The sequence below is a fragment of the Chiloscyllium plagiosum genome, unplaced genomic scaffold (assembly GCF_037043375.1).
Source record: "Chiloscyllium plagiosum isolate Xiang-an unplaced genomic scaffold, Cpla_swu_hap1 HiC_scaffold_3, whole genome shotgun sequence".
In the NCBI taxonomy this organism is placed as follows: Eukaryota; Metazoa; Chordata; class Chondrichthyes; order Orectolobiformes; family Hemiscylliidae; genus Chiloscyllium; species Chiloscyllium plagiosum.
Window position 1 is genome coordinate 111,864,739 of NW_028270141.1, and position 23,524 is coordinate 111,888,262.

The 23,524-nt window shown below is 39.9% G+C and overlaps 1 protein-coding gene across 2 annotated transcripts in view; it reads right to left on the reverse strand.

Annotated features, from left to right (window-relative positions):
• Positions 1-23,524, reverse strand: part of ascc3 (activating signal cointegrator 1 complex subunit 3) — a 544,034-nt gene that overhangs the window by 50,289 nt on the left and 470,221 nt on the right. For both annotated transcript variants that reach the window (XM_043687007.2, XM_043687008.2), the window contains exon 37: positions 4,137-4,361. In XM_043687007.2, the coding sequence (XP_043542942.2) occupies positions 4,137-4,361 (225 nt within the window). The remainder of the gene's footprint in view (positions 1-4,136; positions 4,362-23,524) is intronic.

Below are 23,524 nucleotides of genomic sequence, written 5' to 3' on the forward strand. Positions count from 1 at the left end.
TCGATGCCCTTAACAATCACAAAGATTGCCCACTACTACGTCTGTAACACTGAGTGCTTCCATCTACATCTTGGTTCATCAACTACAGAAACCCTCTTGCATGCCTTTGTTGTCTTCCGCCATTCCATCCTCCCATAATACCTTTATCCAAACTCCTGTTACATTCATCACCTCCTCCTGTTCATCACTCTGGCCCTTACAATCTAGACCCTCAAACTAAAAATGTAATCCTTGCATTAAAATCAAAGACATTGGTTCTATTCAGTATTAAAACATCCCTGTAACTTATGCTCCTCTAACCCTAACGCCTTGTGATTTTTTTTTTTTTTACAGATTCCCCTCAGGGATTGTAATCAAAATTTATCAAATGACTCTCAAATTTAAAAAGGTGAAAAAATTTCACTTATTGTGACGTATTTGAACAAACATCAAAGCCAATATAAATTAAACATATTCACGGATAAATTATAACACAATGAAAAGCTAAATCTAAATTTAAACTAATACAACAAAAAGGTACATTTTATACAATCATAAGTAAACGTATACTCCCCTTCTGCAAATGTGTGACAGTCTGTGGTTACACTGTTACACAATATGCTGCACTCAATTCATGCAGGGTAAGTCAGAGGCCTACCCAACAACTTTCACCTTCAACGTTCAAGGGCATGATTATAATAAGCAATACACACTCGACGAACCCTCTATCTCTCAGGTCATGACAGTGCTGATGGCATTAGATTTCCAGAGCTTCTCTTCAACTGACCAACAGTGATTCCCCAGTTCACTTTTGGCAAAACACCCTAAGATTTAGTATCTGAAACATTTGCACAGCCTTTCAGGTTTCAGACCTTTTTATTTAGCTTGAACACTACCTTCTGTTTGTCTTCTTTACTGACAAACAGAAAAAAAAGTGACCTCATCTTGACAGTGACTTGCTTGCTATCCTCACAAGAATTCAGTGTTCTGCTTTCTCTCTGCCTGTTTCTCTTTGTGTCTGCATCTGTCTGTTGATACTTGTAGCTCACCTTTGTCTACCAGCCACGCAAATTCTTTCTCAACTTCCTTCCTGGCAATATCTCTTATTATCTAAGAAAATAGCAATTCATTCTTGTCCTAACTCTTAAAAGCCCTTTTCCAACATTCTTAAAAACAATGACAAATTCCACAGATTTTTAAAGAAATTACAAATTTCCCTGACTATACTGCTTCTGAGTCAAAGGGCATCACAAAATCAAGTTTTACCATGCTAAAACTTTCTTTACAACTGTGTTCAAAATATTGCAAATCCAACATCATAACCACTTTATCAACTGGCATATTACATGTTACACTGATAAAAACAATTGTGTATTTTATTTCAAAATAAACCAGACTTCAATACATTAACACTCATTTTACAATCTACTAAAACTGAATACTTTCGCTTGTCTTTAAGATACTATTACCATTCACTGCTCTTTAAACTCTCTACGTGGTATCCAAAATCATGTTATTTCAGTATACACAGGCAAAACTTTTGTTGGAAACATTTACAACTTCATAATCCATTATAATAGCCTTTGGATTCTTGGTTAAAGATCTGTAACATGGTTTTGCAATCTTTATTTTGCTTTTTCAAACTCTGTACTGGGTTGTCTCCAATCACAACCTGGGAAAGTATCTGTGTTAGGCATAAAGGTTTTATAATTTGCTAGGCTCGGTTAATTTAGTCAAGACAAACATTGCTGACTGATGGCAAAAAATTTGGCTTTTGGTTAAGGGTAGCTCTGAATTGGAATTCAAGGACAAATCCCCGTTGTATAAATTCTTATCCTCTGGATTCATCAAATTACTTTTACTTCTGGGTCAAAGGTTGTCATACATTCTTCATGTCTATTCCTCGTCCCACAAGTAGCAGACTCCACAGCCTAGAATTCTCTCAAAATCCTTCCTCTCTTCGATTTTCTTCTCTTCTTTTCGATGCTGCTTAAAAGAGACCTTTTTAGCCAAGTTTTCAAATCAAATCTCCTCATCTCTTTTCTCTTGCTTTTTCATTATGTTCTTGTGAAGTGCCTGGAGACATTTTTCAATGTTAAAGGCAGTGCATGATGCTAATTTATTTTTAAAACTTGTCACTTGGATATTGTTTATCATCTCATCACCTTATCTCATTCTCCTTGGATTAATGCTCAGCGAACGCATAAGTTGCTGTTGGAGCTGTGGTTCCACCACTATTAAAATCAATTATAATTTCACAACATAAACTTAATACATCAACAAAGAAAGTGGCTTGCTCCTTCTTACTTGCACACGTATATTTGCTCTATAAATCTAAATTATATAGCTTCATCAGGCAAGGAAAATGCTGCAGAATCCATGTCTTAAAAGCATACTGCTTTGGCATCACCTTAAACACAGAATTTGTTAAAGATGTAAAGGGAACATTGTCTTTGTACACTTTTGCACTCATAATCAATGGCTAATTGTTGCTTGCTCCACTTATCTTACTTTAATAATAACAATACATGGAAAATAAAAGAGCCTACATCCTCCTTTGACATTCCTCTGGAAAGTCTAACACATCAGTCACCTATTTGACTAACTGCACTCTCATCATTTCTAACATCCAGATGCATTAACTCTTCACTATTCTAACCTAAAACCAAGTAATTAGACAGTAAACCAGATTTAGAATTCTTGCTTTTAAATGCTACCCTGACAAAATAAACTTGCGTTGTCACAAAATCAACAAGACAAATTGGTCAAACTTATTTCCATTGCACAGAAAGGTGCAAAGACCTAAAAGAACACACGACCTTCAAACTTAAATGAGCCAGAACAATCCCTTAAACATTTGTTAAAGATCTGAAATAGCTTACATTTGCAATTTTTCTTTTGGTAGGAATGACAGAGTCATAGAGTCACAGAGATGTACAGCATGGAAACAGACCCTTCGGTCCAACCCGTCCATGCCGACTAGATATCCAACCCAATCTAGTCCCACCTGCCAGCATATCCCTCCAAACCCTTCCTATTCATATACCTGTCCAAATGCCTCTTAAATGTTGCAATTGTACCGGCCTCCACCACATCCTCTGGCAGCTCATTCCATACACGTACCACCCTCTGCGTGAAAAAGTTGCCCCTTAGGTCTCTTTTATATCTTTCCCCTCTCACCCTAAATCTATACCGTCTAGTTCTGGACTCCCGAACCCAGGGAAAAGACTTTGTCTATTTATCCTATCCATGCCCCTCATAATTTTGTAAACCTCTATAAGGTCACCCCTCAGCTTCCGACGCTCCAGGGAAAACAGCCCCAGCCTGTTCAACCTCTCCCTGTAGCTCAGATCCTCCAACCCTGGCAACATCCTTCTAAATCTTTTCTGAACCCATTCAAGTTTCACAACATCTTTCCGATAGGAAGGAGACCAGAATTGCACGCAATATTCCAACAGTGGCCTAACCAATGTCCTGTACAGCCGCAACATGACCTCCCAACTCCTGTACTCAATACTCTGACCAATAAAGGAAAGTATACCAAACGCCTTCTTCACTATCCTATCTACCTGCGACTCCACTTTCAAGGAGCTATGAACCTGCACTCTTTGTTCAGCAACACTCCCTAGGACCTTACCATTAAGTGTATAAGTCCTGCTAAGATTTGCTTTCCCAAAATGCAGCACCTCGAATTTATCTGAATTAAACTCCATCTACCACTTCTCAGCCCATGGGCACATCTGGTCAAGATCCTGTTGTAATCTGAGGTAACCCTCTTTGCTGTCCACCACACCTCCAATTTTGGTGTCATCTGCAAACTTACTAACTGTACCTCTTATGCTCGCATCCAAATCATTTATGTAAATGACAAAAGGTAGAGGGCCCAGCACTGATCCTTGTGGCACTCCACTGATCACAGGCCTCCAGTCTGAAAAAACAACCCACCACCACCACTGTCTGTCTTCTACCTTTGAGCCAGTTCTGTATCCAAATGGCTAGTTCTCCCTGTATTCCATGAGATCTAACCTTGCTAATCAGTCTCCCATGGGGAACCTTGTCGAACGCCTTACTCAAGTCCATATAGATCACATCTACTGCTCTGCCCTCATCAACCTTCTTTGTTACTTGAATAGTTTGACAATATTTAGTTTTCCTACCTGACAGATTCGAATGGCCTGATCCAGCACAGATTTGGTATCTGTAGCATAGTCAGGGCATGGCAAGGCAGCTCGGCAAAAATGTGCTTGAAGTAGCAGGTGGGCTTTGGTGTTTGCACTGTCAAATGAATGTGGATTTACTTCAAGGGGAAGATGCTTAGCCAGATCACTATTCAGTTGGTCTTCATTGTGGCGCACTGGAAGGTCTGCATATTCAGTAGCATCCTGAGAAGAATGAAAACAAACTAGACCTTAGATTTGGAAGATTTAGTTGCTATGAATATTAACAATATGGAGATCAAATAAACACACAAGAAGAAAAACACACTGGACTAAATAATAAAGTAAACTGAGATAGTGAAGAAATTTTAGATCTCATTTTGATTTGGTATTCTAATCAATTCGCTACTTAACCAAAACTTGAAAAACCATGAAATTTGATATTGATATTGTTGCTCACTGCAAATACATGTTGGGCACATACTCTTCAAAAAGAACTACTGACTCACAATATAAAGCCAGAAAGCATTCTCATGAGCCAAATTCTTGCGTAACTACCACGCTACTTGATTTTACTGGTCACTTATAAATGCAGTTACACATTCACTTTCATTGTCTAATCAGAAAGAAGATTCTTAATGATCCTATGGTTGCTGTTAAAATGTATAAATTTTTTATTGATTAGTACTTTTAATCAAGATTCTGACCTGTTCTTACAATATTTTAGTGCACAAATAATGCCTGGGAACATACGCTGACAAATAGTTATTGTTACCTGCCTTACCTTATTTTTTTAAGATGCATTTAAAATATATGCATGTTTCAATCGAAATTCTGAAAACAGTAACAAAGTGATAGTTTCAAAATTTTAACAAGCAGAAATCAAAATAGGCCCCAACTAGTTCTAATTACTTTTTTGGGACAGCTTTCTAAACTTAAATGTAAGGGGAGGGAAGACGAAACTCAAAAGCTCTTCTGAAAATCTCAAAGTAAGTATTGGAGCAAACTCAGCAATTTGTATATCACAAAGAACGAAAAGAAAATAAGCAAAAGGAAGGCAAATACTTATTTGTTTTTGTGGAAGTCTTCTCAACAGCACATGACAGCAGATGAAGAAGCTGACCATGACATCTGACATTATGGAGGCTTTGCTTTTCGTGCCGTTACAGAGGTACATTGATTATATTGCACACTCAACAATTAGGACAGATTCAAGCTATTATTGATCAATTACATTTCAATTGTTTAACAGTTAAAACTTTCTGCAATATTTCCAGAGAATGATGGAGACAAAATCACTGAATATTTGCAAGCAGAGATAGGTTCTTCGACAAAAGTGAGGACTGCAGATGCTGGAAAACAGAGTTTAGATCAAAGTGGTGCTGGAAAAGCACCAGCAGGTCAGGCAGCATCCGAGGAGCAGGCAGCCCGAAACGTTGATTTTCCTGCTCCTCGGATGCTGCCTGACCTGCTGTGCTTTTCCAGCATCACTCTGATCTAAAATAGATAGGTTCTTGACTAACATGGACTCAACAGGGGTACAAAGGATAGTGGAGTTGAGGTTACCTCAGATCAACCATGGTCTTACCAAATGGCAGAACAGGTCCTTGAGACCAAATGGCTTTCTCCTCCTCCTAATTTATGTTCCATCTGCCATAAAACAGAATCTTGTACTGATTCACAGATTTTTAAGAAAGAATAATGCTATATTTGAATGCCTCATACAGAAATATGGTGCTGAAAATGTTGTGCTTTTCTGAAAAACAATAAGCTGAGTTCCCTTGTGAGCAAATGGGCAAAGTAACTTCCCAAGAAACAAAGTTAAAAATCACACAACATTAGGTTACAGTCCAACAGGTATTTTTGGAAGCACTAGCTTTCAGAGTACTGCATCCCTAGAAACAAAATATTAATGTTACCAAAATCGATTATTGGTCTAAGCAGGGGTGTTTAACTCATTAGGCCAAGAAGCAAGAGTGCTACAATTGGCTTTAGTTGCTTTTGGTTTGAAAGTCAAATGGGGGAAAAAAATGCCAAGACTCCCCCTGGTGTTTGTTAATGAATGACACTAACAGTTAATGCAGGAATACAGAGAAACGAGCGTATATGCACACAAATCATTGATTTTAGCAGGGTACATTGAGAAAGTGGTTAAAAAGGCACGTGTGTTCTTGGGTTTTATAAATAGAACACAACAGCAAGGAAGTTATGATGAACCTTAAAAACACAATGGTTTGGTCATGGCTGGAGTACTGCATCAAATTCCTGGCAGCATACTTTGGAAGGATGTGAAGGCTTGAAAAGGGGTGCAGAAAATAATCACAAGAATAATTCCAGGGATGAAGGATTTCAGTTGCTTGAATACTTTGGAGAAGATTGGGTTGCTCTAATGAGATGAAACTTAGAAGAGATTTAGTAGATGCATTCAAAATCATAAGTGGTCTTGACAGAATTTAATTCCTCTCAGAAAGAACAAACATGAACTTAGCTGTCGGAATGGTCTCCTTCTGTGCTGTAAATATGCCATGACTTTATGATGGAATATCTTGGCTGTAAGGATGCATGCCAAATATAAAATGCAGCTTTGAGCATTGAAAAGCATTCCAGGTTGCTTTATATAGGAACAAGTGAAAAAAACAGACTCCCAGGGGAGAATTTAATGAGTATTTAGTGGAGCACATCACTTTGATCATGGCTGTGCCATGGCTTCTTGGGATGGATTGGAGGCCCTGATGGCAAAGCCAGGTTGGGACGGGACACATTAAGATGGTGGGGGAACTAATCTTGGCCTCAAACATCAATTCTGCTTTTCTCCGATATTTATAGCAATATTAGGTAGGACAGATTTGGATGAGTTTCTGATGCCAATGCTCATGGAACTTTGGTGAGAATTTAATGTTTTGTGTCACAGAAGGTATCAGAGCTGTAAAGAAAAGGTGAGTATTGGGAGTAAAACTGAAAAACTTAAGATCATAAGACAATTTTATTCATTTCTGTTCTGCTTAAAATTAGAGAAAACTTTAAAACAAAATTTTATTTATAATTCAGAATATGTGACTGCCAACAATGTACTCAATCAGTGTGATATTCTACAGCTTTTGAAATGTTTAGACATTCTAGCCTTGGAATGTAGTTATTTACTTTAAACCCTTTACAGGTTTATTTATCCTCTGATCTCTTTCTATGGGACCTGTTTCTTTTTAAGGCGCTTCAAAGTGCACTGGCTTTTATTTACCAAGGAGTCTTTGACGTTTTCAAATCTCATCAGTCTTGAGAGAATGCCATATCTAGGTTATGCTATTGTTAGGGATGTATTCCTTTTGCCTTTTCAGAAAAGGTAGACTTCATTTACTTCCTCGTCATTTTAAGCAGAAATACTTAAGTTCTAGTACATAGTTACCAGCTGGAACATAAGTGAAGTTCATTTTCTTATCTGCATCATGCCACTAATTAAAGTAAATTGACAACAGGGGCTGAGGCTTTTTGTGTAACAGAGAATGGAATTCAATGGAGTAGCAAAAGGTCACCATAACCCATTATATTCCTATGTGAAGGGCTGGTTTCTATGTCCTGCCCTTGTTTGTTTTCTGCAGTCCAAGCAAATTGCTTACTACCAGTCTGTATCCCTGGTTTGCCCAGCTGTCTTTGAATAAAGACATCTACTCTCACAAATGCTAAGAGACAGTGATTGACAATTCTGTGATGAACACTCGCTGTAACCCAGCTACTGTTCTTGGAGTCTGCAACAGAATGGAGTGAATAAGGAAACCATGCTTCATGCTGACATGAGAAGGCCACCTACTCCCGCAGTGACTTCCATTTTCTTCTGTACTTTCTTGAATGAAAATCTCAATCTGTGCAGCAAATGGCTTATACCAAGGCACCCTTGGAGTTACTCTGCAGGTCATTTTTAGATTAGTTGGTGACAGAAGAAGAATACTACAATTGCTTATGATTTTGAAGTCTTGATTTTTCATCCACCTAATTTTCTGATACTAGTTATAAATACAACAACATATAAATAACACTGGTTATATTAAGAGCTTCTTGCTTTTGGTTAACGAATGATCTCAGAAGTACTTAATTCCTTGATATCTGCATTTTTTATAAAAAACAGAATATTTCTTTCCCATTGATTTCTTTGTTATATCACAATGAAAAAAGGTTAATTAATTACATTGAGGAGCATACATTACACGTAATAGCACAAATAGTTTTGCATTTCACTTGGACAATTATCATCATATGGAAACTACTCAGAAGTTCAATCATGAAGCAAGTTCAGCAATTAGTTTTAATCTTGAATAAAGCATTTAACAATTTTATTTTGAATGCATATACTGTCTGAATATGCAACAGAGAAAATATAGAAACAGAATATGTATTGACACATGTTGTCCCACAAGATGACTAGTTTAAAACATGTACTAGCTTATTGAATATTTCAGCTACAATACATTCAAAACTGCCTAGCATGGGCAGGATGAATGAGTATTTAGATTAGATTAGATTAGATTAGATTACTTTACAGTGTGGAAACAGGCCCTTCGGCCCAACAAGTCCACACCGACCCGCCGAAGCGCAAACCACCCATACCCCTACATTTACCCCTTACCTAACACTACGGACAATTTAGCATGGCCAATTCACCTGACCTGCACATCTTTGGACTGTGGGAGGAAACCGGAGCACCCGGAGGAAACCCACGCAGACACGGGGAGAACGTGCAAACTCCACACAGTCAGTCGCCTGAGGCGGGAATTGAACCCGGGTCTCTGGCGCTGTGAGGCAGCAGTGCTAAAAATGATTTTTTGCTCATTTCAAACCACTTAACACATTCCAGATATTGAAACTGTGAATTGTGAAAAATATCACATAGCAGTCAATGTCTATTCAATAATAACACTTAAAATTAAACAGAGCAGAGCAATACAATTGAGCTGGTTAAAAAGGTAAAAGTTAGGTTGAAGTGATCTAAACGTGGATCTGTATAACTGAATTAGCTGAATGAAATGTCTTGGATTTTAACATCTTTTATTATAAAATATACATTTGTGGAGGATAATAACTGTAACAAGAAAATCTGGATTGCACTATGGTATCAAATTTAAAGCTCCTGCACCTTTTCTAGAAACAATGGAAGATTCTTTCCAATGTTAAATGTAGTGTTTAATATTTTCAGTACAACATTGGTTGCCAAACTTTCAGCACTGGAATGACATCCTTATACTTTTATTCTTTTTTATTTTCTCATTTAACAACCTTCTTAAAACCCACCTTGATAATTAAGATTGTAGTAACCCTTTCACAATATCTGCTTTGCTCTCATATTGATTTTTGTCTGGTTAAGTTCCTTTGGAACGTGGTTTTAAATTAACGGTGCTACTTTAATGTGTTAACAACTATTTTACCTATAGCCTTCACAACACTAAAATAATACCAGTTTCGAATGAAATGGGCATTTCAATCAGGAAAATGTTAAAACACTTCTTGGAGACAATATTCACCAGTGAAAAATCATAGGCAATTTCAAATTAAATATTATGGTTTTGTAGGTGGGGTCAGGAGAAGCAGTAATCTAAAGTCCTTTTCCAAACTATCAGACAGATCTTTGCTTATCTATCTTACCATTAAATAATCTTCATGCACACTTGTAAGAGAAATTATCTGAATTTATATCTCTCATTTAAATGGAAGGGAAATCTGGCAGCCCCTGTTACAAAGACTTCCCCTGTCTGAATTTCCCTTATGCCCTGATGATTATTTAATGCTAAGTTTTAAAAATCTTCTGTTATATTTCCTCACAGAGATTCCAAAGAAGGGAATTATATCCCTTTTGGAAATCATCATGAAATTTCTCTGAGATGGAAATCACACACTTCTATATCACTTTCATTGAAATGAGCAGGATTTGGTAAATATCCCATTTTTAGTTGTTGACTCCAGTACTCAAATGATAAATTTAAGGTCTACAAGAACAAATCTTTTCCTGTCCCCACCACTCCATAGGGAAGTAACAATTAACCTTCTTAGGGAACATGACTAAAATGCAAGAGCGAATGTTGTTTCTGTTGCTCTGTAGCAATTCTTTAATATTTAAAACTATATGCTTGAGGCAATGAAGTAGTTACCCAAATGCTGCAGGGCACAAGTTGAGTGTCTTACCACTTCAATAAGTGCCTATTTGAAAGTGAATAGGATTTAATCTTTAAACTGTTTGCCTGCTAAGAGATGAGCAATAAGGTTATGGTTAATGGACACAAGACTTTAGGGCAATCCTGTTTAATGTGTAACATACAGAGGTGACAAAATAGGACTACGTTATTTCCTCATTTCAGTGTGTATATTGGTGAGAAGCAAAGGTTGCATTATTGTTCCTAATTTATTAATCATCTCTACCAAATCATCCACTTCAAGAGTAATGCTTTTTTTAAGACGTTCAATCTCCAACATTGTTACAGAGGGTGCTGGTGATGGTTTTAAAGCGTCAAATAGCTTGATAAGGTAAACCCTCAAAATTACTTTAAAACAAACAAAGATACTGATACCAGAGGTCATAAACATAAAAAAAAATTAGATATTATGAGGACTTTCTTTATGCAAACTTGACAGATCTGGAAAATCCTTAAGATTATTGAAAACACAGCTGATTATGAAGCTGGGAGATTTAGAAAACAAGACAGACAGGCTTTGTTAGAATGACTGTGCTAGTTTAAGACTTTTAGATTCGTTTTAACCCTGCAAAGATAGCAGTAGCATTCTTACACTATTATCCCTGTGTTCCAACCTATCTCTCTACACTCCACCTTGTTTATTACATTATTTACAGTGTGGAAACAGACCCTCCGGCCCAACAAATCCACACCGACCCGCTGAAGCGCAACCCACCCAGGCCCATTCCCCTAACACTACGGGCAATTTAGCGTGGCTGATTCACCTAACCTGCATATTTTTGGACTGTGGGAGGAAACCGGAGCACCCGGAGGAAACCCACGCAGACACGGGGAGAATGTGCAAACTCCACACAGTCAGTCGCCTGAGGCAGGAAATGAACCCGAGTCTCTGGCGCTGTGAGGCAGCAGTGCTAACCACTGTGTCACCGTGTCATTATGTTGTCTCATATTTGAAAACTCCTAAGTACATGTACCTTTCCTCCTTGTCCTCCTAGATTATTCTGACACTCATTTCCTCTCTTGTTAGTGGTTTAGCAATAGGATGAACAATAAAAACTTAATTTTGCTTTCTTTGAATGTGGATTTTAAAAGTACCAGCACTGTCATTTAAGATGAATTGTGTTATCCTGTCTAATGTGCCGAGAATGATCCTCATTGCTGTGGCATTGCACAAATTAGCCTCCCTGGCTTCAACCTCTCTCTTCAGAGTTTGAAGCTTGAGGAATCTTTAAAAAAATGTGTTTTACAGCAAAGTGAATTCACATCACCGAAACAGAACTCAATCCTCAAATCCTCTCTGTGAAGAAAAAATAAATGATCAAATATCCTGGTAGAAAGCAATCGTCAAGATGGACATGACTCCAGAGAACAGTCTTGTAGTTTGGAAGACTCAAATGCACATAAACAATTGGAACACGTTACTCAATGTGAAATATCCACAAATACAAGATTTTTAAATGAGGAAACTTGAGAAAGTGTCTGTCACAGTCAACGTTGCAATTCAGATGTCATATCCTGCAAATTCCAATTCCTCAAAGCCTATTGCTTGACATGACTCAGCAGTATGATGGAATACTCTTCAGTTGCTTGAAATGAATGCAGCTCCAACAACACTTGAACAAAGTCAGCACCATCCAGAACAAAGCAGCCCACTTCACCAACAACCTATCCACCAGCTTAAATGTAGACCTCCTCCAACACAGTAACAGAAGTGTGTCCCATATAGAGGATGCATAGCAGAATCCCACCAAACTCATTTGGCATTACCTCCCAACCCTTAAGTTCTACTACCTAGAAGGGCAGGGGCAGCAGATGCGTGGGAATACCACCAATTGACACTCTTGGAACTTTATTGCTGGTTTTCACTGTTACTGGATCAAAATTCTGGAATTCTCTGAATAGCAACATGGATGCACTGTCAACTGATGATATGCAGCAATTCAATAAGGCAGGTAATGAGAATTATCTCATGGACAACTAAAGGTGGCCAAGAAATGCTGGCCATAGTAAAATTTGTGAAAATATATAAAAAAACTATGCATTAAAAAAAATAAAGTTGCAACAAAAGCCACCAGCTAATAGATTTTCTGGCCTTGAAGTAACCTGGGTCTCACCACGAACAGGCAAAAGTCTGGAGAAATTTCTAACCGTGGGCGGCACGGTGGCACAGTGGTTAGCACTGCTGCCTCACAGTGCCAGAGACCCGGGTTCAATTCCCGCCTCAGGCGACTGACTGTGTGGAGTTTGCACGTTCTCCCCGTGTCTGCGTGGGTTTCCTCCGGGTGCTCCGGTTTCCTCCCACAGTCCAAAGATGTGCAGGTTAGGTGAATTGGCCATGCTAAATTGCCCGTAGTGTTAGGTAAGGGGTAAATGTAGGGGTATGAGTGGGTTGCGCTTCGGTGGGTCGGTGTGGACTTGTTGGGCCGAAGGGCCTGTTTCCACACTGTAATGTAATGTAATGGAATGTAATAATTTCTAACTGGTCTCAAAATTCATTAGGAACATTTGTCAACAGAAGGTACATTAACAGTGGTACGAAAGAGGTAAGTTAGGTTAGTATATGCTTCCAGAACAACTTTAAAGTGTTAAAACATTCCAAGACTCTTTGCATGAGAATTATAAAACTAAACTCGGCCACTGAATGAGACATTAGGTCAGATGGCCAAAAGCTTCAAAGAGATAGATCTTACATTTGTTTTGGCTAAGTGTCAATTTTGTCAAGCTTTTTGGATGCTTTCTCTATGTGAGTCTAGTGGGTTTTCTTCCAGCATCTTATTAGAATTATCTGTCCCAATCCCATGGAGCCCCTTGTGTCAGCATCTAACCCCTATTCTACTACTTTCCCTAGCCTCCACAACTTGCCACTCCTGGGTCATATGGGAAAGGACCAGTATTCCTGGCACTAGGCCATCTTTAAATGACCGTTGTGCACTTGGACAAGCTCCGTCAATCCAGAGGTCGCCGTCCTATCGGAAAGATGTTGTGAAACTTGAAAGGGTTCAAAAAAGATATACAAGGATATTGCCAGGGTTGGAGGATTTGAGCTATAGGGAGAGGTTGAATAGGGTGGGGCTGTTTTCCCTGAAGCGTCAGAGGCTGAGGGGTGACCTTATAGAGATGAGGGGCATGGATAGGATAAATAGACAAAGTCTTTTCCCTGGGGTGGGGGAGTCCAGAACTAGACATAGGTTTAAGCTGAGAGGGGAAAGATATAAAAGAGACCTAAGGGGCAACTTTTCACTTAGAGGGTGGTATGTGTATGGAATGAGCTGCCAGAGGAAGTGGTGGAGGCTAGTACAATTGCAACATTTAAAAGACATCTGGATGAGTATATGAATAGGAAGGGTTTGGAGGGAATTGGGCTGAGTGCTGACAGATGGGACTAGATTGGGTTGGGATATCTGGTCGGCATGGATGATTTGGACTGAAAGGTTTGTTTCTGTGTTGTACATCTCTATGACTCTCTTCTGGACATTTGCCATGACATGGGAAACTGGTGCCCTGTTTTCTTAGCAAGGACTTGGCCATCCTGGTAGAAGTGGCTGTACTGAGGAAGCATGTCCTCTTTCCTCAGGAAAATAAGAGGAGGCCACAGCAACAGATCTGCCAGTCTGGTTTGATATTGCCACTTAGGTCAGTGCAGTCTCAGCCATCATAGAAACACTGAATATATGAGCAGTAGGAAGTCATTCAGGCCTTTGGGCCTGTTTTACTCTTCAATATGATTGCGGCTGATCATCCAACTCTGTATCCTGTCCCTGTTTTGCCCCATTTCCTTTGATCCTTTTAGTCCTAAGAACTGTATCTATATTTTTCTTGAAAGTCTCCACAATGTTTTGGCCTCAACAGTTTCCTTGGCTCACCATTCTCTGAGTGAAGAAATTCATCCTCATCTCAGTCCTAAAAGGTCTACCCCTTATCATTAGGTTGTGACCTCTCATACTAGCTGGTAATCGAGCTCACCCTTTCTACACCTACCTTATCTATTCCTCATTCTGAGATGCATCTCTATTTGTTTAAACTTGAGTGAATATAGTCTTAACTGATCCAGTCTTGCCCCACATGTCAATCCCACATGTCAGGACTCAGACTAGTAAACCTTCTTTGCACTCCCTCAAAATTGGACATCCTTCCTCAGGTAAGGAGACCAAAACTGCACACAATAGATTAGGTAAGATATTACTGATGTCTTATACAGGTCGTTCTGGTATAACATGGGTTTTCTCAATGTGAATTGGCTATAATGCGACGACGAATTGTGGATGATGTTTGGATAATGCAAACTTTCTGCTGAACTGGCATAGTGATTTTCTATAGCAATCTTCGACAGCACGATTTTAGATTAGATTAGATTAGATTAGATTAGATTAGATTACAGTGTAGAAACAGGCCCTTCGGCCCAACAAGTCCACACCGACCCGCCGAAGCGAAACCCACCCATAACCCTACATTTACCCCTTATCTAACACTACGGGCAATTTAGTGTAGCCAATTCACCTGACCCTGCACATCTTTGTGATGTGGGAGGAAACCGGAGCACCCGGAGGAAACCCACGCAGACACGGGGAGAACGTGCAAACTCCACACAGTCAGTCGCCTGAGGCGGGAATTGAACCCGGGTCTCTGGCGCTGTGAGGCAGCAGTGCTAACCACTGTGCCACCGTGCCGCCCACTATAGAGGTTTTCATAGCATGATTTTCTACAGCATAAGGTCACATTGGAGCATATCTATCGCATTATAGCAGAACAACCTGTACAGCTGCCGAAAGGCATTCACGTTCCTGTACTCAAATTCTCTTGCTATGAAGGCCAAAATACAATACTGCCTGCTTACTTTCAGTGACCAATGTACAAGGACACCCAGATCTCGTAGCACCAGCCCCTTTCCCAAATTATTACTATTCTGATAATAATTTATCTGTCATATCCATCAGATCTCTAGTATCTCACACTCTCACTACTTACAACTGCATCTACCTCCCACCAAGGCTCATGCTTGATGATATTCACTATTGCATGCAAAATCATACCACATTCACTCTCACCCACCCAAATCCCCACATTGCTAACCTTTGACAAGCTTATGTCTGAGCTAAACAGTAAAATAATGCAGTAGTACTGTAAGCCTGTCATCACTGGCTGGGAGGACAAAGCTCGAAAAAGCAAAGAAAGGCTAGGTAAGATGAAGCAAGACAGGTATGTTGTGAGCATCCTGGTAGGGTCAAAGTGGGTGAGGGAGCAAGCAAACAGACTGGAGATGTCGCCTGTTCTATGAGCTGGGTTTACATCCCTAAGTGCGAGGTATTGTTGGAGCAGCACAATGATAGTCGCTGGTGTGCTCTGATGTACAGCACTGAAGTACAGAAGTACAATGAAAGTGAATTACCGATGTGCCATGAGGGTTCTTACAGGCTGACATGTCAGATGTCAATGTCCATTGACATGAGGTGGCTGCTGCCCATGGATTTCCCAGGGATGTTGGTATGTGGTGTCCAACATGGAGGGCTTTTGAAGCAAGCAGCAAATTGGAGACACCAGGTACCTGCCCTAAATTTCCTGTTGAGAATTGTCGACATCTAGATTGCTTGCAAGACAAGAAAGAATGCTGCACTTTGATATTCCTCCTCAACAACTCATTACTGCCAAGTGAGAATCTTTTGTCAACTTTGCTAAAATATTCAATGGGTTGGTCTTGATGCCAAGAAGGGCCTCACTGCATGGTTTGCATGATTCAGCTAAACGCTGCATTCCACGTTGTTCCAGCCCCTCTAGGATTCCAAGCTTTGATTTGAGGCATGCCTTAAAGAAAGAAAGTGAGGTAGAGAGAGACAAAGAGCTGTATGCAAGGTATTCCAAGTCTGATTAAAATCAGTGAAGCACTAGAGGCCAGATTAGATTATTGCAGGTACTGTTGATGATTGTGGGACAGTGGATTGGAAGTGGGGGGGTAATGGGTTCCCTCTTGGGCAGGATTTGAAAACAAGGATAAGGAGGTTGGACCGAAGGGTCTGTTTCCGTGCTGTACATCTCTATCACTCTATGACTTTGTAATTTGAGGATCTGGCACAGCTTTAGAGGATTAAAGGGTAGCTTGGAACAAACTCGAAAATGGACTGAGGAGACCTAGGAGGGGGCAGGAAAAAGCCTTGCCAGGAAGGATTAGGGAAAACCCGAAGCCATTCTATACTTACGTGAGGAATAAAAGAATGATCAGAAAGAAGGTCGGGCTGATCAGGGAGAGTGGAGGGAACGTGCTCAGGGAGAATGGAGGGAACAGGCCTGAAGAGGTAGGGGAGGCCCTAAAAAGAGTTTTTTGTTTCAGTATTATCTAGAAAGAGGGACTCCGTTGAAAGTGAGAATACCGTGGACCAGGTTAATAGGCTTGAACAAATTGATATTAAGACAGTTGTGATGGAAATTCTGGGAAGCATTCAGGTAGTTAGGACCCCAGGGCTGGACCAGATATATCCAAGATTACTATGGGAAGCGAGGAATGAGATTGCTGCACCTCGGGCAATGATCTTTGCACCCTCACTCTCCACGGAGGTAGTACCAGATGATTGGAGGGAGGCGAATGTTGTTCCTCTCCAAGGAAGGGATGAAGGAAATCCCTGAGAATTACAGACTAGTCAGTCTTACATTGTGGTAAGCAAAGTATTGGAAAGGATCCTCAGAGATAGGATTTATAACTAATTGGAAAAATATAGTTTGATTAAAGATAGTCAGCATGGCTTTGTGAGGGGCAGGTCATGTGTCACAAGCTTTATTGAGTTTTTTGAAGATATAATGAAACAAGATTTGGAGATGCCGGTGTTGGACTGGGGTGTACAAAGTTAAAAACCACAGTATGCCACAACCACCTGATGAAGGAGCAGCGCTCCGAAAGCTAGTGCTTCCAATCCGGGAGAGTGGAGTGAACATGCCTGAAGTCTGAACAAGTAGGGGAGGCCCTAAAAGAGTTTTTTGGACTATAACCTGGTGTTGTGTTATTTTCAACTGTGAGGAGACAAGTCGACGAAGGTCAAGCAGTGGATGTGGTATGCATGGATTTCAGTGAGGAACTTGATTAGGTTCCCCACTAGGCTCATTCAGAAAGTTAGGAGGTAATGGGATACAGGGAAATTTGGCTGTCTGAATGCAGAATTGGCTGGCTGAAAGAAGACAGCGAGTGGTAGTGGATGGAAAGTATTGTGCCTAGAGGTCGGTGAGCAGTCGTGTCCCACAGGGATCTATTCTTGGGCCTCTGTTCTTTGTGGTTTTTACAAATGACTTGGATGAGGAAGGGTGGGTTAGTAAGTTTGCCAATGACACAAAGGTTGGTGGTGTCGTAAATAGTGTCGAAGGCTCTTGACAGGATGCCGAGCTGGGCTGAGAAGTGGCAAATGGAGTTCAACCGAGATAAATGAAAAGGGATTCATTTTTGAAGGTCGAGTTTGAATGCTGAATACAGGGTTAAAGACAGGATTCTTGATCGTGTGAAGGAACAGTGGGATCTTGGGATTCCTGTACACAGATCCCTCAAAGCTGCCACCAAGTTGATTGGGTTGTTAAGATGTATTTTGGCTTTTATTAGCGGGGATTGAGTTTAAGATCTGCAAGATTTTGTTGCAGCTCTATAAAACCCTGGTTGGACCACACTTGGAATATTGTATCCAGTTTTTGTTGCCTCAACATAGTGAGGATGCAGATGCTTTCGAGAAGGTGCAGAGGAATTTAACCAGGATGCTGCCTGGATTGGAGGGTTTGTCTTGTGAAGAGAGGTTGAGTGAGCTAGGGCTTTTCCCACTGGAGGGAAGGAGGAAGAGAGGTGCCTTGATAGAGGTGTACAAGATAATGAGAGGTATAGATAGAGTAGATAGCCAGAGAGATTTCCCCAGAGCAGAAATGGCTGTCACGTGGGGTCATAATTTTAAGGTAATTGGAGGAAGGTATAGGGGAGATGTCAGAGGTAGGTTCTTTACGCAGAGAGTGGTGGGTGTGGGGAATTCATTGCTAGCGGTGGTAGTAGAGTCAGAGACATTAGGGGCATTTAAGTGACTTCTGGAAAGGCACATGGATGGCAGTAAATTGAGGGGTGTGTAGGTTAAGTTGATCTTAGTTTAAGGTAAGTGCTCCACACAACATTGTGGGCCGAAGGGCCTGTACTGTGTTGTACTATTCTATGTTCTATAATTTCAAAATCAAGATGTTGCTTTTACCCTGTGCCAAAGTAGGTCAGCCACACAAGGCTGATAGTGAAAGGGAGTCAGAGGTGGGTGGTCTACTTGGCCGGCCACCCACCCACAGGAAGGAAAAGTGACAATGCACCATGACATTAGAAAGATGTTGCAAGAGGTGCATTGCCTTACTTTTGGAACCTATCCATCAATCAGGAGACTATCTTGCCCTCACGAGCTTCTGGGAGAAAGTGAGGACTGCAGATGCTGGAGATCAGAGCTGAAACTGTGTTGCTGGAAAAGCACAGCAGGTCAGGCAGCATCCAAGGAGCAGGAGAATCGACGTTTCGGGCATGAGCCCTTCTTCAGGAATCAGGGAAGTGTAATCCTGAAGAAAGGCTCATGCCCGAAACGTCAATTCTCCTGCTCCTTGGATGCTGCCTGACCTGCTGCGCTTTTCTAGCAACACATTTTCAGCTCATGTGCTTCTGGCCAACCTGAGAACTCACCCCAGGGACTGAATGAAGAGACTTGTAGAGGATCATGGCAGCTCTGAGAAGCTGAGGTTTTGGGTGAGAATGATACCTACTGTTAGGGACGGGAATGGAGGAACAGCAAGTTCAGTCAGACAGGTGGATAGAAGGGTGTGTGAGGTTATTCCTAGGGTGTGATTATGCATCTGATGCTCACAGGGAAGTTTGAAAGCAATCACTCCTTTCCTTTCCACCTTTGTTCATGTTGGCTTTTAAAAATGCCTTGTGCACTCCTGTCTGACTGCCCATGCCAGTCATATTTTTGCCTGCGCAGTATGTTAGTGTCAATTGAGCCTCTAAAAAGCCCAAGTGAATTTTAAATATCTATTCATATAACATCGTGATCTGCTGATTTTGGTATTTGACCTTCCCCTTTCCATTATGGGTGATCTCAGGTGTGAGTGGCTACCTACCCAAACTAGTTCCTAAAAACACTTGTACATTTATTAAGTGCTTTCAAGTCCTTAAAACTCTATACTTTGAAGGTTTGAATGTTTCTTCTTATTAAAAAAATATTATTTTCACTTGGAGAAGTGATGCTGGAAACCAATAGGTAAAAAATATATACTGTCAGACTGCATTAGCTCAGCGTATCAGATTGTTAGCTTCAGTTGGCTCCAGCAATGAAGGGTTTAGATACTTGAAATGAATAGATGCTATTCAAGACAAAACGTCTGAGAGCTATTGGGAGCAGCAGCTCACGCCTTATTCAAGCTTTTCCCATTCTGAAAAGCATGACGCCAAAGGCTCTTGATGCTATAAGTTAAATTTCACATAAGAACAGAGTAGAGAGTTTGATGAATTCCATACATTTGCAACAAGCTCTTGTTGTCTTATTGCAACTGTCAAGAACCTTATCGCAAAAGGAACAAAGAAAATATGAATAGTTATATTTCTACTTTAGCGGTGATAATTATTCCTACACCTTAGATCAACCGTAGAAAGCTAGTGAGAAACACAGGACAAGGGTCAGAGTCAAACAGTTCAGTGCCTATATTAAATCCTGAGGGAGTTTCAAGTTGCACATTCACTTTGCAGTTTGAGGTATAAAGTACAAATTGCTGATAGCTTTACAGATGACTGAGGTCATGGGTTTGAATGAGCTGGGCCACTATGCAAAGAGCAGCGAGAGGTCAGTGTAGAAAGGTAATGGTGGGAACAAGTCATATGAAAAAACAGGCAGCCAAAGATGGATGCAATCTTTCTTTAAGTTTAAGTTCACAAAAGCAAATATTTGTAGTAAAGACCAATTAAAATCTTTCAAAAAAAGCATTGCGGATAACATTTGTTTTCATTTAAAAAATGACAGCATATCTACTAACACTGTTTTTAACAATGTGGCTTTATCAACCAATTAATCTACTGAAGAATTCATAATCGTTAGGAACAACTAGATTTTTGAATCTAAATATAAACATATACTGGCTTATTCTTTAAAATGTTTTTCAAGAATGCGACAAATAATGACGATATGTGTTAGCATGTTTCTAATTGTGTTTTCTATTCACAGAGCATTTTATAGCAGGTGGGATCAATTATCTAGCCCATTACTAGGAAAATGATGCAGTGTGGTACAACAATTGAAAACGTTGGAAATACTCAGCAAGTCAGGCAGCATCTGTGCAGACAGAAACTGAATTAATGCTTCAGATCAATGGTCACTCAACCATGTGAAATGTTGAGCTGGATTCTGGATGCCTGCTGGTGAGCCTACGGTGCCCAGTGTTGGCTAGCATGCTGGTTTATTGGCATCATATTCACTTCTGGGCCATTTTTAAGATCAGTTATGCTGATGGTAACCTTCTCCTGGTGAATAGAGGATCTAATTGTGGGTGAGATTTGGGTGGACAGGGCAGTGGAGGCAAAATGTGGGCAGAAAACTTCGAATTGACACATCCTCTGGCGCAGTCATCAAATTTTACTAGCTGGCCTGAACATTAGGCCTCCTCTTCGACAGATAAAAATCACACTGGTGAGAGGGGGCCCTTACATTATCATTAGTTGATATCTAAAGGTCTCAATTCACCCATGGATGAGCAGATTGCCCTAGTCCTCCGCACTGCAGGTAAAGGTGGCATAAAATTTGATTTATGTTAATGTCAAAACGAAGAAACAGGAGGCCTTTTAAGCCAGACCAAATATTGGCTCTGCCAAATCTCCTTTCTCATATCAGTTTCTCACAGATTTCAACTTCTCAGTTTTTCAAAAATTTAATTCTAAAAAAATTTTTTGTCTTGCACTCATCAGAACTAAGACACAAAACATTGACTTCAATAAAAGAGATTTAATTTGATACAGAATGAGAAAGAGTGCCGATCGGCTGTGCCATAATTAGCATGGAGATGCAGCAAGAACTGTTAACTTTCAATCGTAATTGGCAGACGAGACAGCCAAAGTTTGATTTGTCAGGGCATTGGGAAAGAGTTTGGCTGTATCTATAAACCCTTGCTTTTGAAAAAGGTGCAAATATACGTTTAAATTCCTTTGGTCTATATAAAAAACAGGGTCTTGAATACTTGTGTAGCTTTTAACAGGTGCAAAACGCACCACACAGTGTGCCAGCCTGATGATCTTCAATTGGTTTCTGATGTAACTCCTGGCACAGTCTGAACTTTTTAAGAAGTGATTTCCAAAGTTAAATCACATCTAATGGTGGATGTACTTTTCTGAGGCTTACAAGCACAAGCTGGTTGGGCATGGGTGGCATGGTGCCTGTTCTGAATGGTCAACAGCATGTGATACTTGATATGGGGCATACAGTCTACACACCTGACACCACATCAATACTGAAACTCAAGTATCACATTTGTGTGGAAGACAAAATGTCTTTTTCACTTGATGGCAGCATCCTGTTACTGGAGAAAACCACTCAGAGATTTGCTGCATTGTAGCAGCAACAGACAGTTAACTTCACTTGTTGTCCAAATATTTGAGACACAATCTTGTTCCAGGGTAATCTGGGGAAGATTGGTGATGGTGAATATCCTACCTCAGCATCTTTTGGAAATATTACTACGTGAAACAGTATGCCGACATAAAAATAGCAATGGTGAAGTATAGTGAATTCAGTGCACTTTTTTGAAGATAATTGCAGTCTTTAAAATACAGTGAAATAGTGTTCACAAATGACAAAAAAACATTTTAGTTGTTTATTTAAATGCCTAGACTTCAACAATAAATTTACAGAATGCTGTGATTTTTTAAAAATTCCAAAACTGATGTTGCATGTTTGATCTTACTTTGGAACATTCCATTGTTATGAAGGTCGAAGGGATACTGTACCTTTAAGAGAGTTGAAAGCTAGCAAGGACTTAGAAAGGCACAGCATGTCCAGAACAAAGTAACAATGTAACACTTGGTCAGAACAGCTAGCACTGGCTGGGTTGCTACAAGACAAAAATACATTCAAATTTGGCCAGTTTAAATTATGCCCCAAGATACCAAACTCCAATCAAGTTTGAATCTGGTATTTTGACAATATTAAAGTCAATGAAATGACCTGATGTTTTGGGGTATAAAACTGGAAAAAATTGAACAGTTGAGAGAGAACTGCTAAAAGACCAACAAATGTAGGCTGCTAGTAAGAACTCTGAGAGGTACCTGTCTGGAGAAGTTTGCACAGAAAAAAATATCAACACCGACCCGGAGAGCAAATTTACAGAAGAAGATATAAAGGGAAGATTCGACAACTGGCTGGTTTTGAAGTTTGAATTTTTCTGTAAATTTTAATCGGGGGTTTTATTGGATCAGTTTGTAGAAGGGAAGTTAAAAACACATTTAGATAAATGAGTTGTAAATACTTGTTAGTTATTTGTGCTCTGTTAGACTTTAAAATATAAAGTTGTTAATTTTTACTTTAAATAGTGACTTTTAGGATAGTTCTTTGCCTCTTAATTTTCACAGATTACAGCACGAAGTGAATCTTTTCTGTGTTGCTGGTTTAAATTAGTGGAAGGCGGGGGTTTATCCCATGTTGTAACACCATGGTTAGACCCTAATTTAAGGCAAATCTGGAGAGAGATTTAGAAGGAAGGAAGTTAGAAGGAAATTAGAAGGAAGTTGCTGTGCTTTGACATTTTTTCCCATATATCCACAACATAATTGTTGCTAGACAAGGGTACTAAGGATGAAAAAACAAAGGTGAGTTATTATACAATATCAATCTGTTTAGATAGTGGAATAGGCTTCAGGGGTCTACTGTTGTTATGTCCAGTATTATGTTTCGATAGAAGTGCCACATTTGACTGTTGAGTTACGAAATCAAAATGCACTCTCTCAGTTTTGGTAGGAAAAATGGTAATAAACTATTAGATTAGATTAGATTACTTACAATGTGGAAACAGGCCCTTCGGCCCAACAAGTCCACACCGAACAGTCGAAGCGCAATCCACCCAAACCCATTCCTCTACATTTACCCCTTCACTTAACACTACGGGCAACTTAGCATGGCCAATAACCTTACTTCGAAGGTCAAGAATAATGATTGATTCATAGCTTATTTTGAGAAATATCTGCCTTGCGAATCT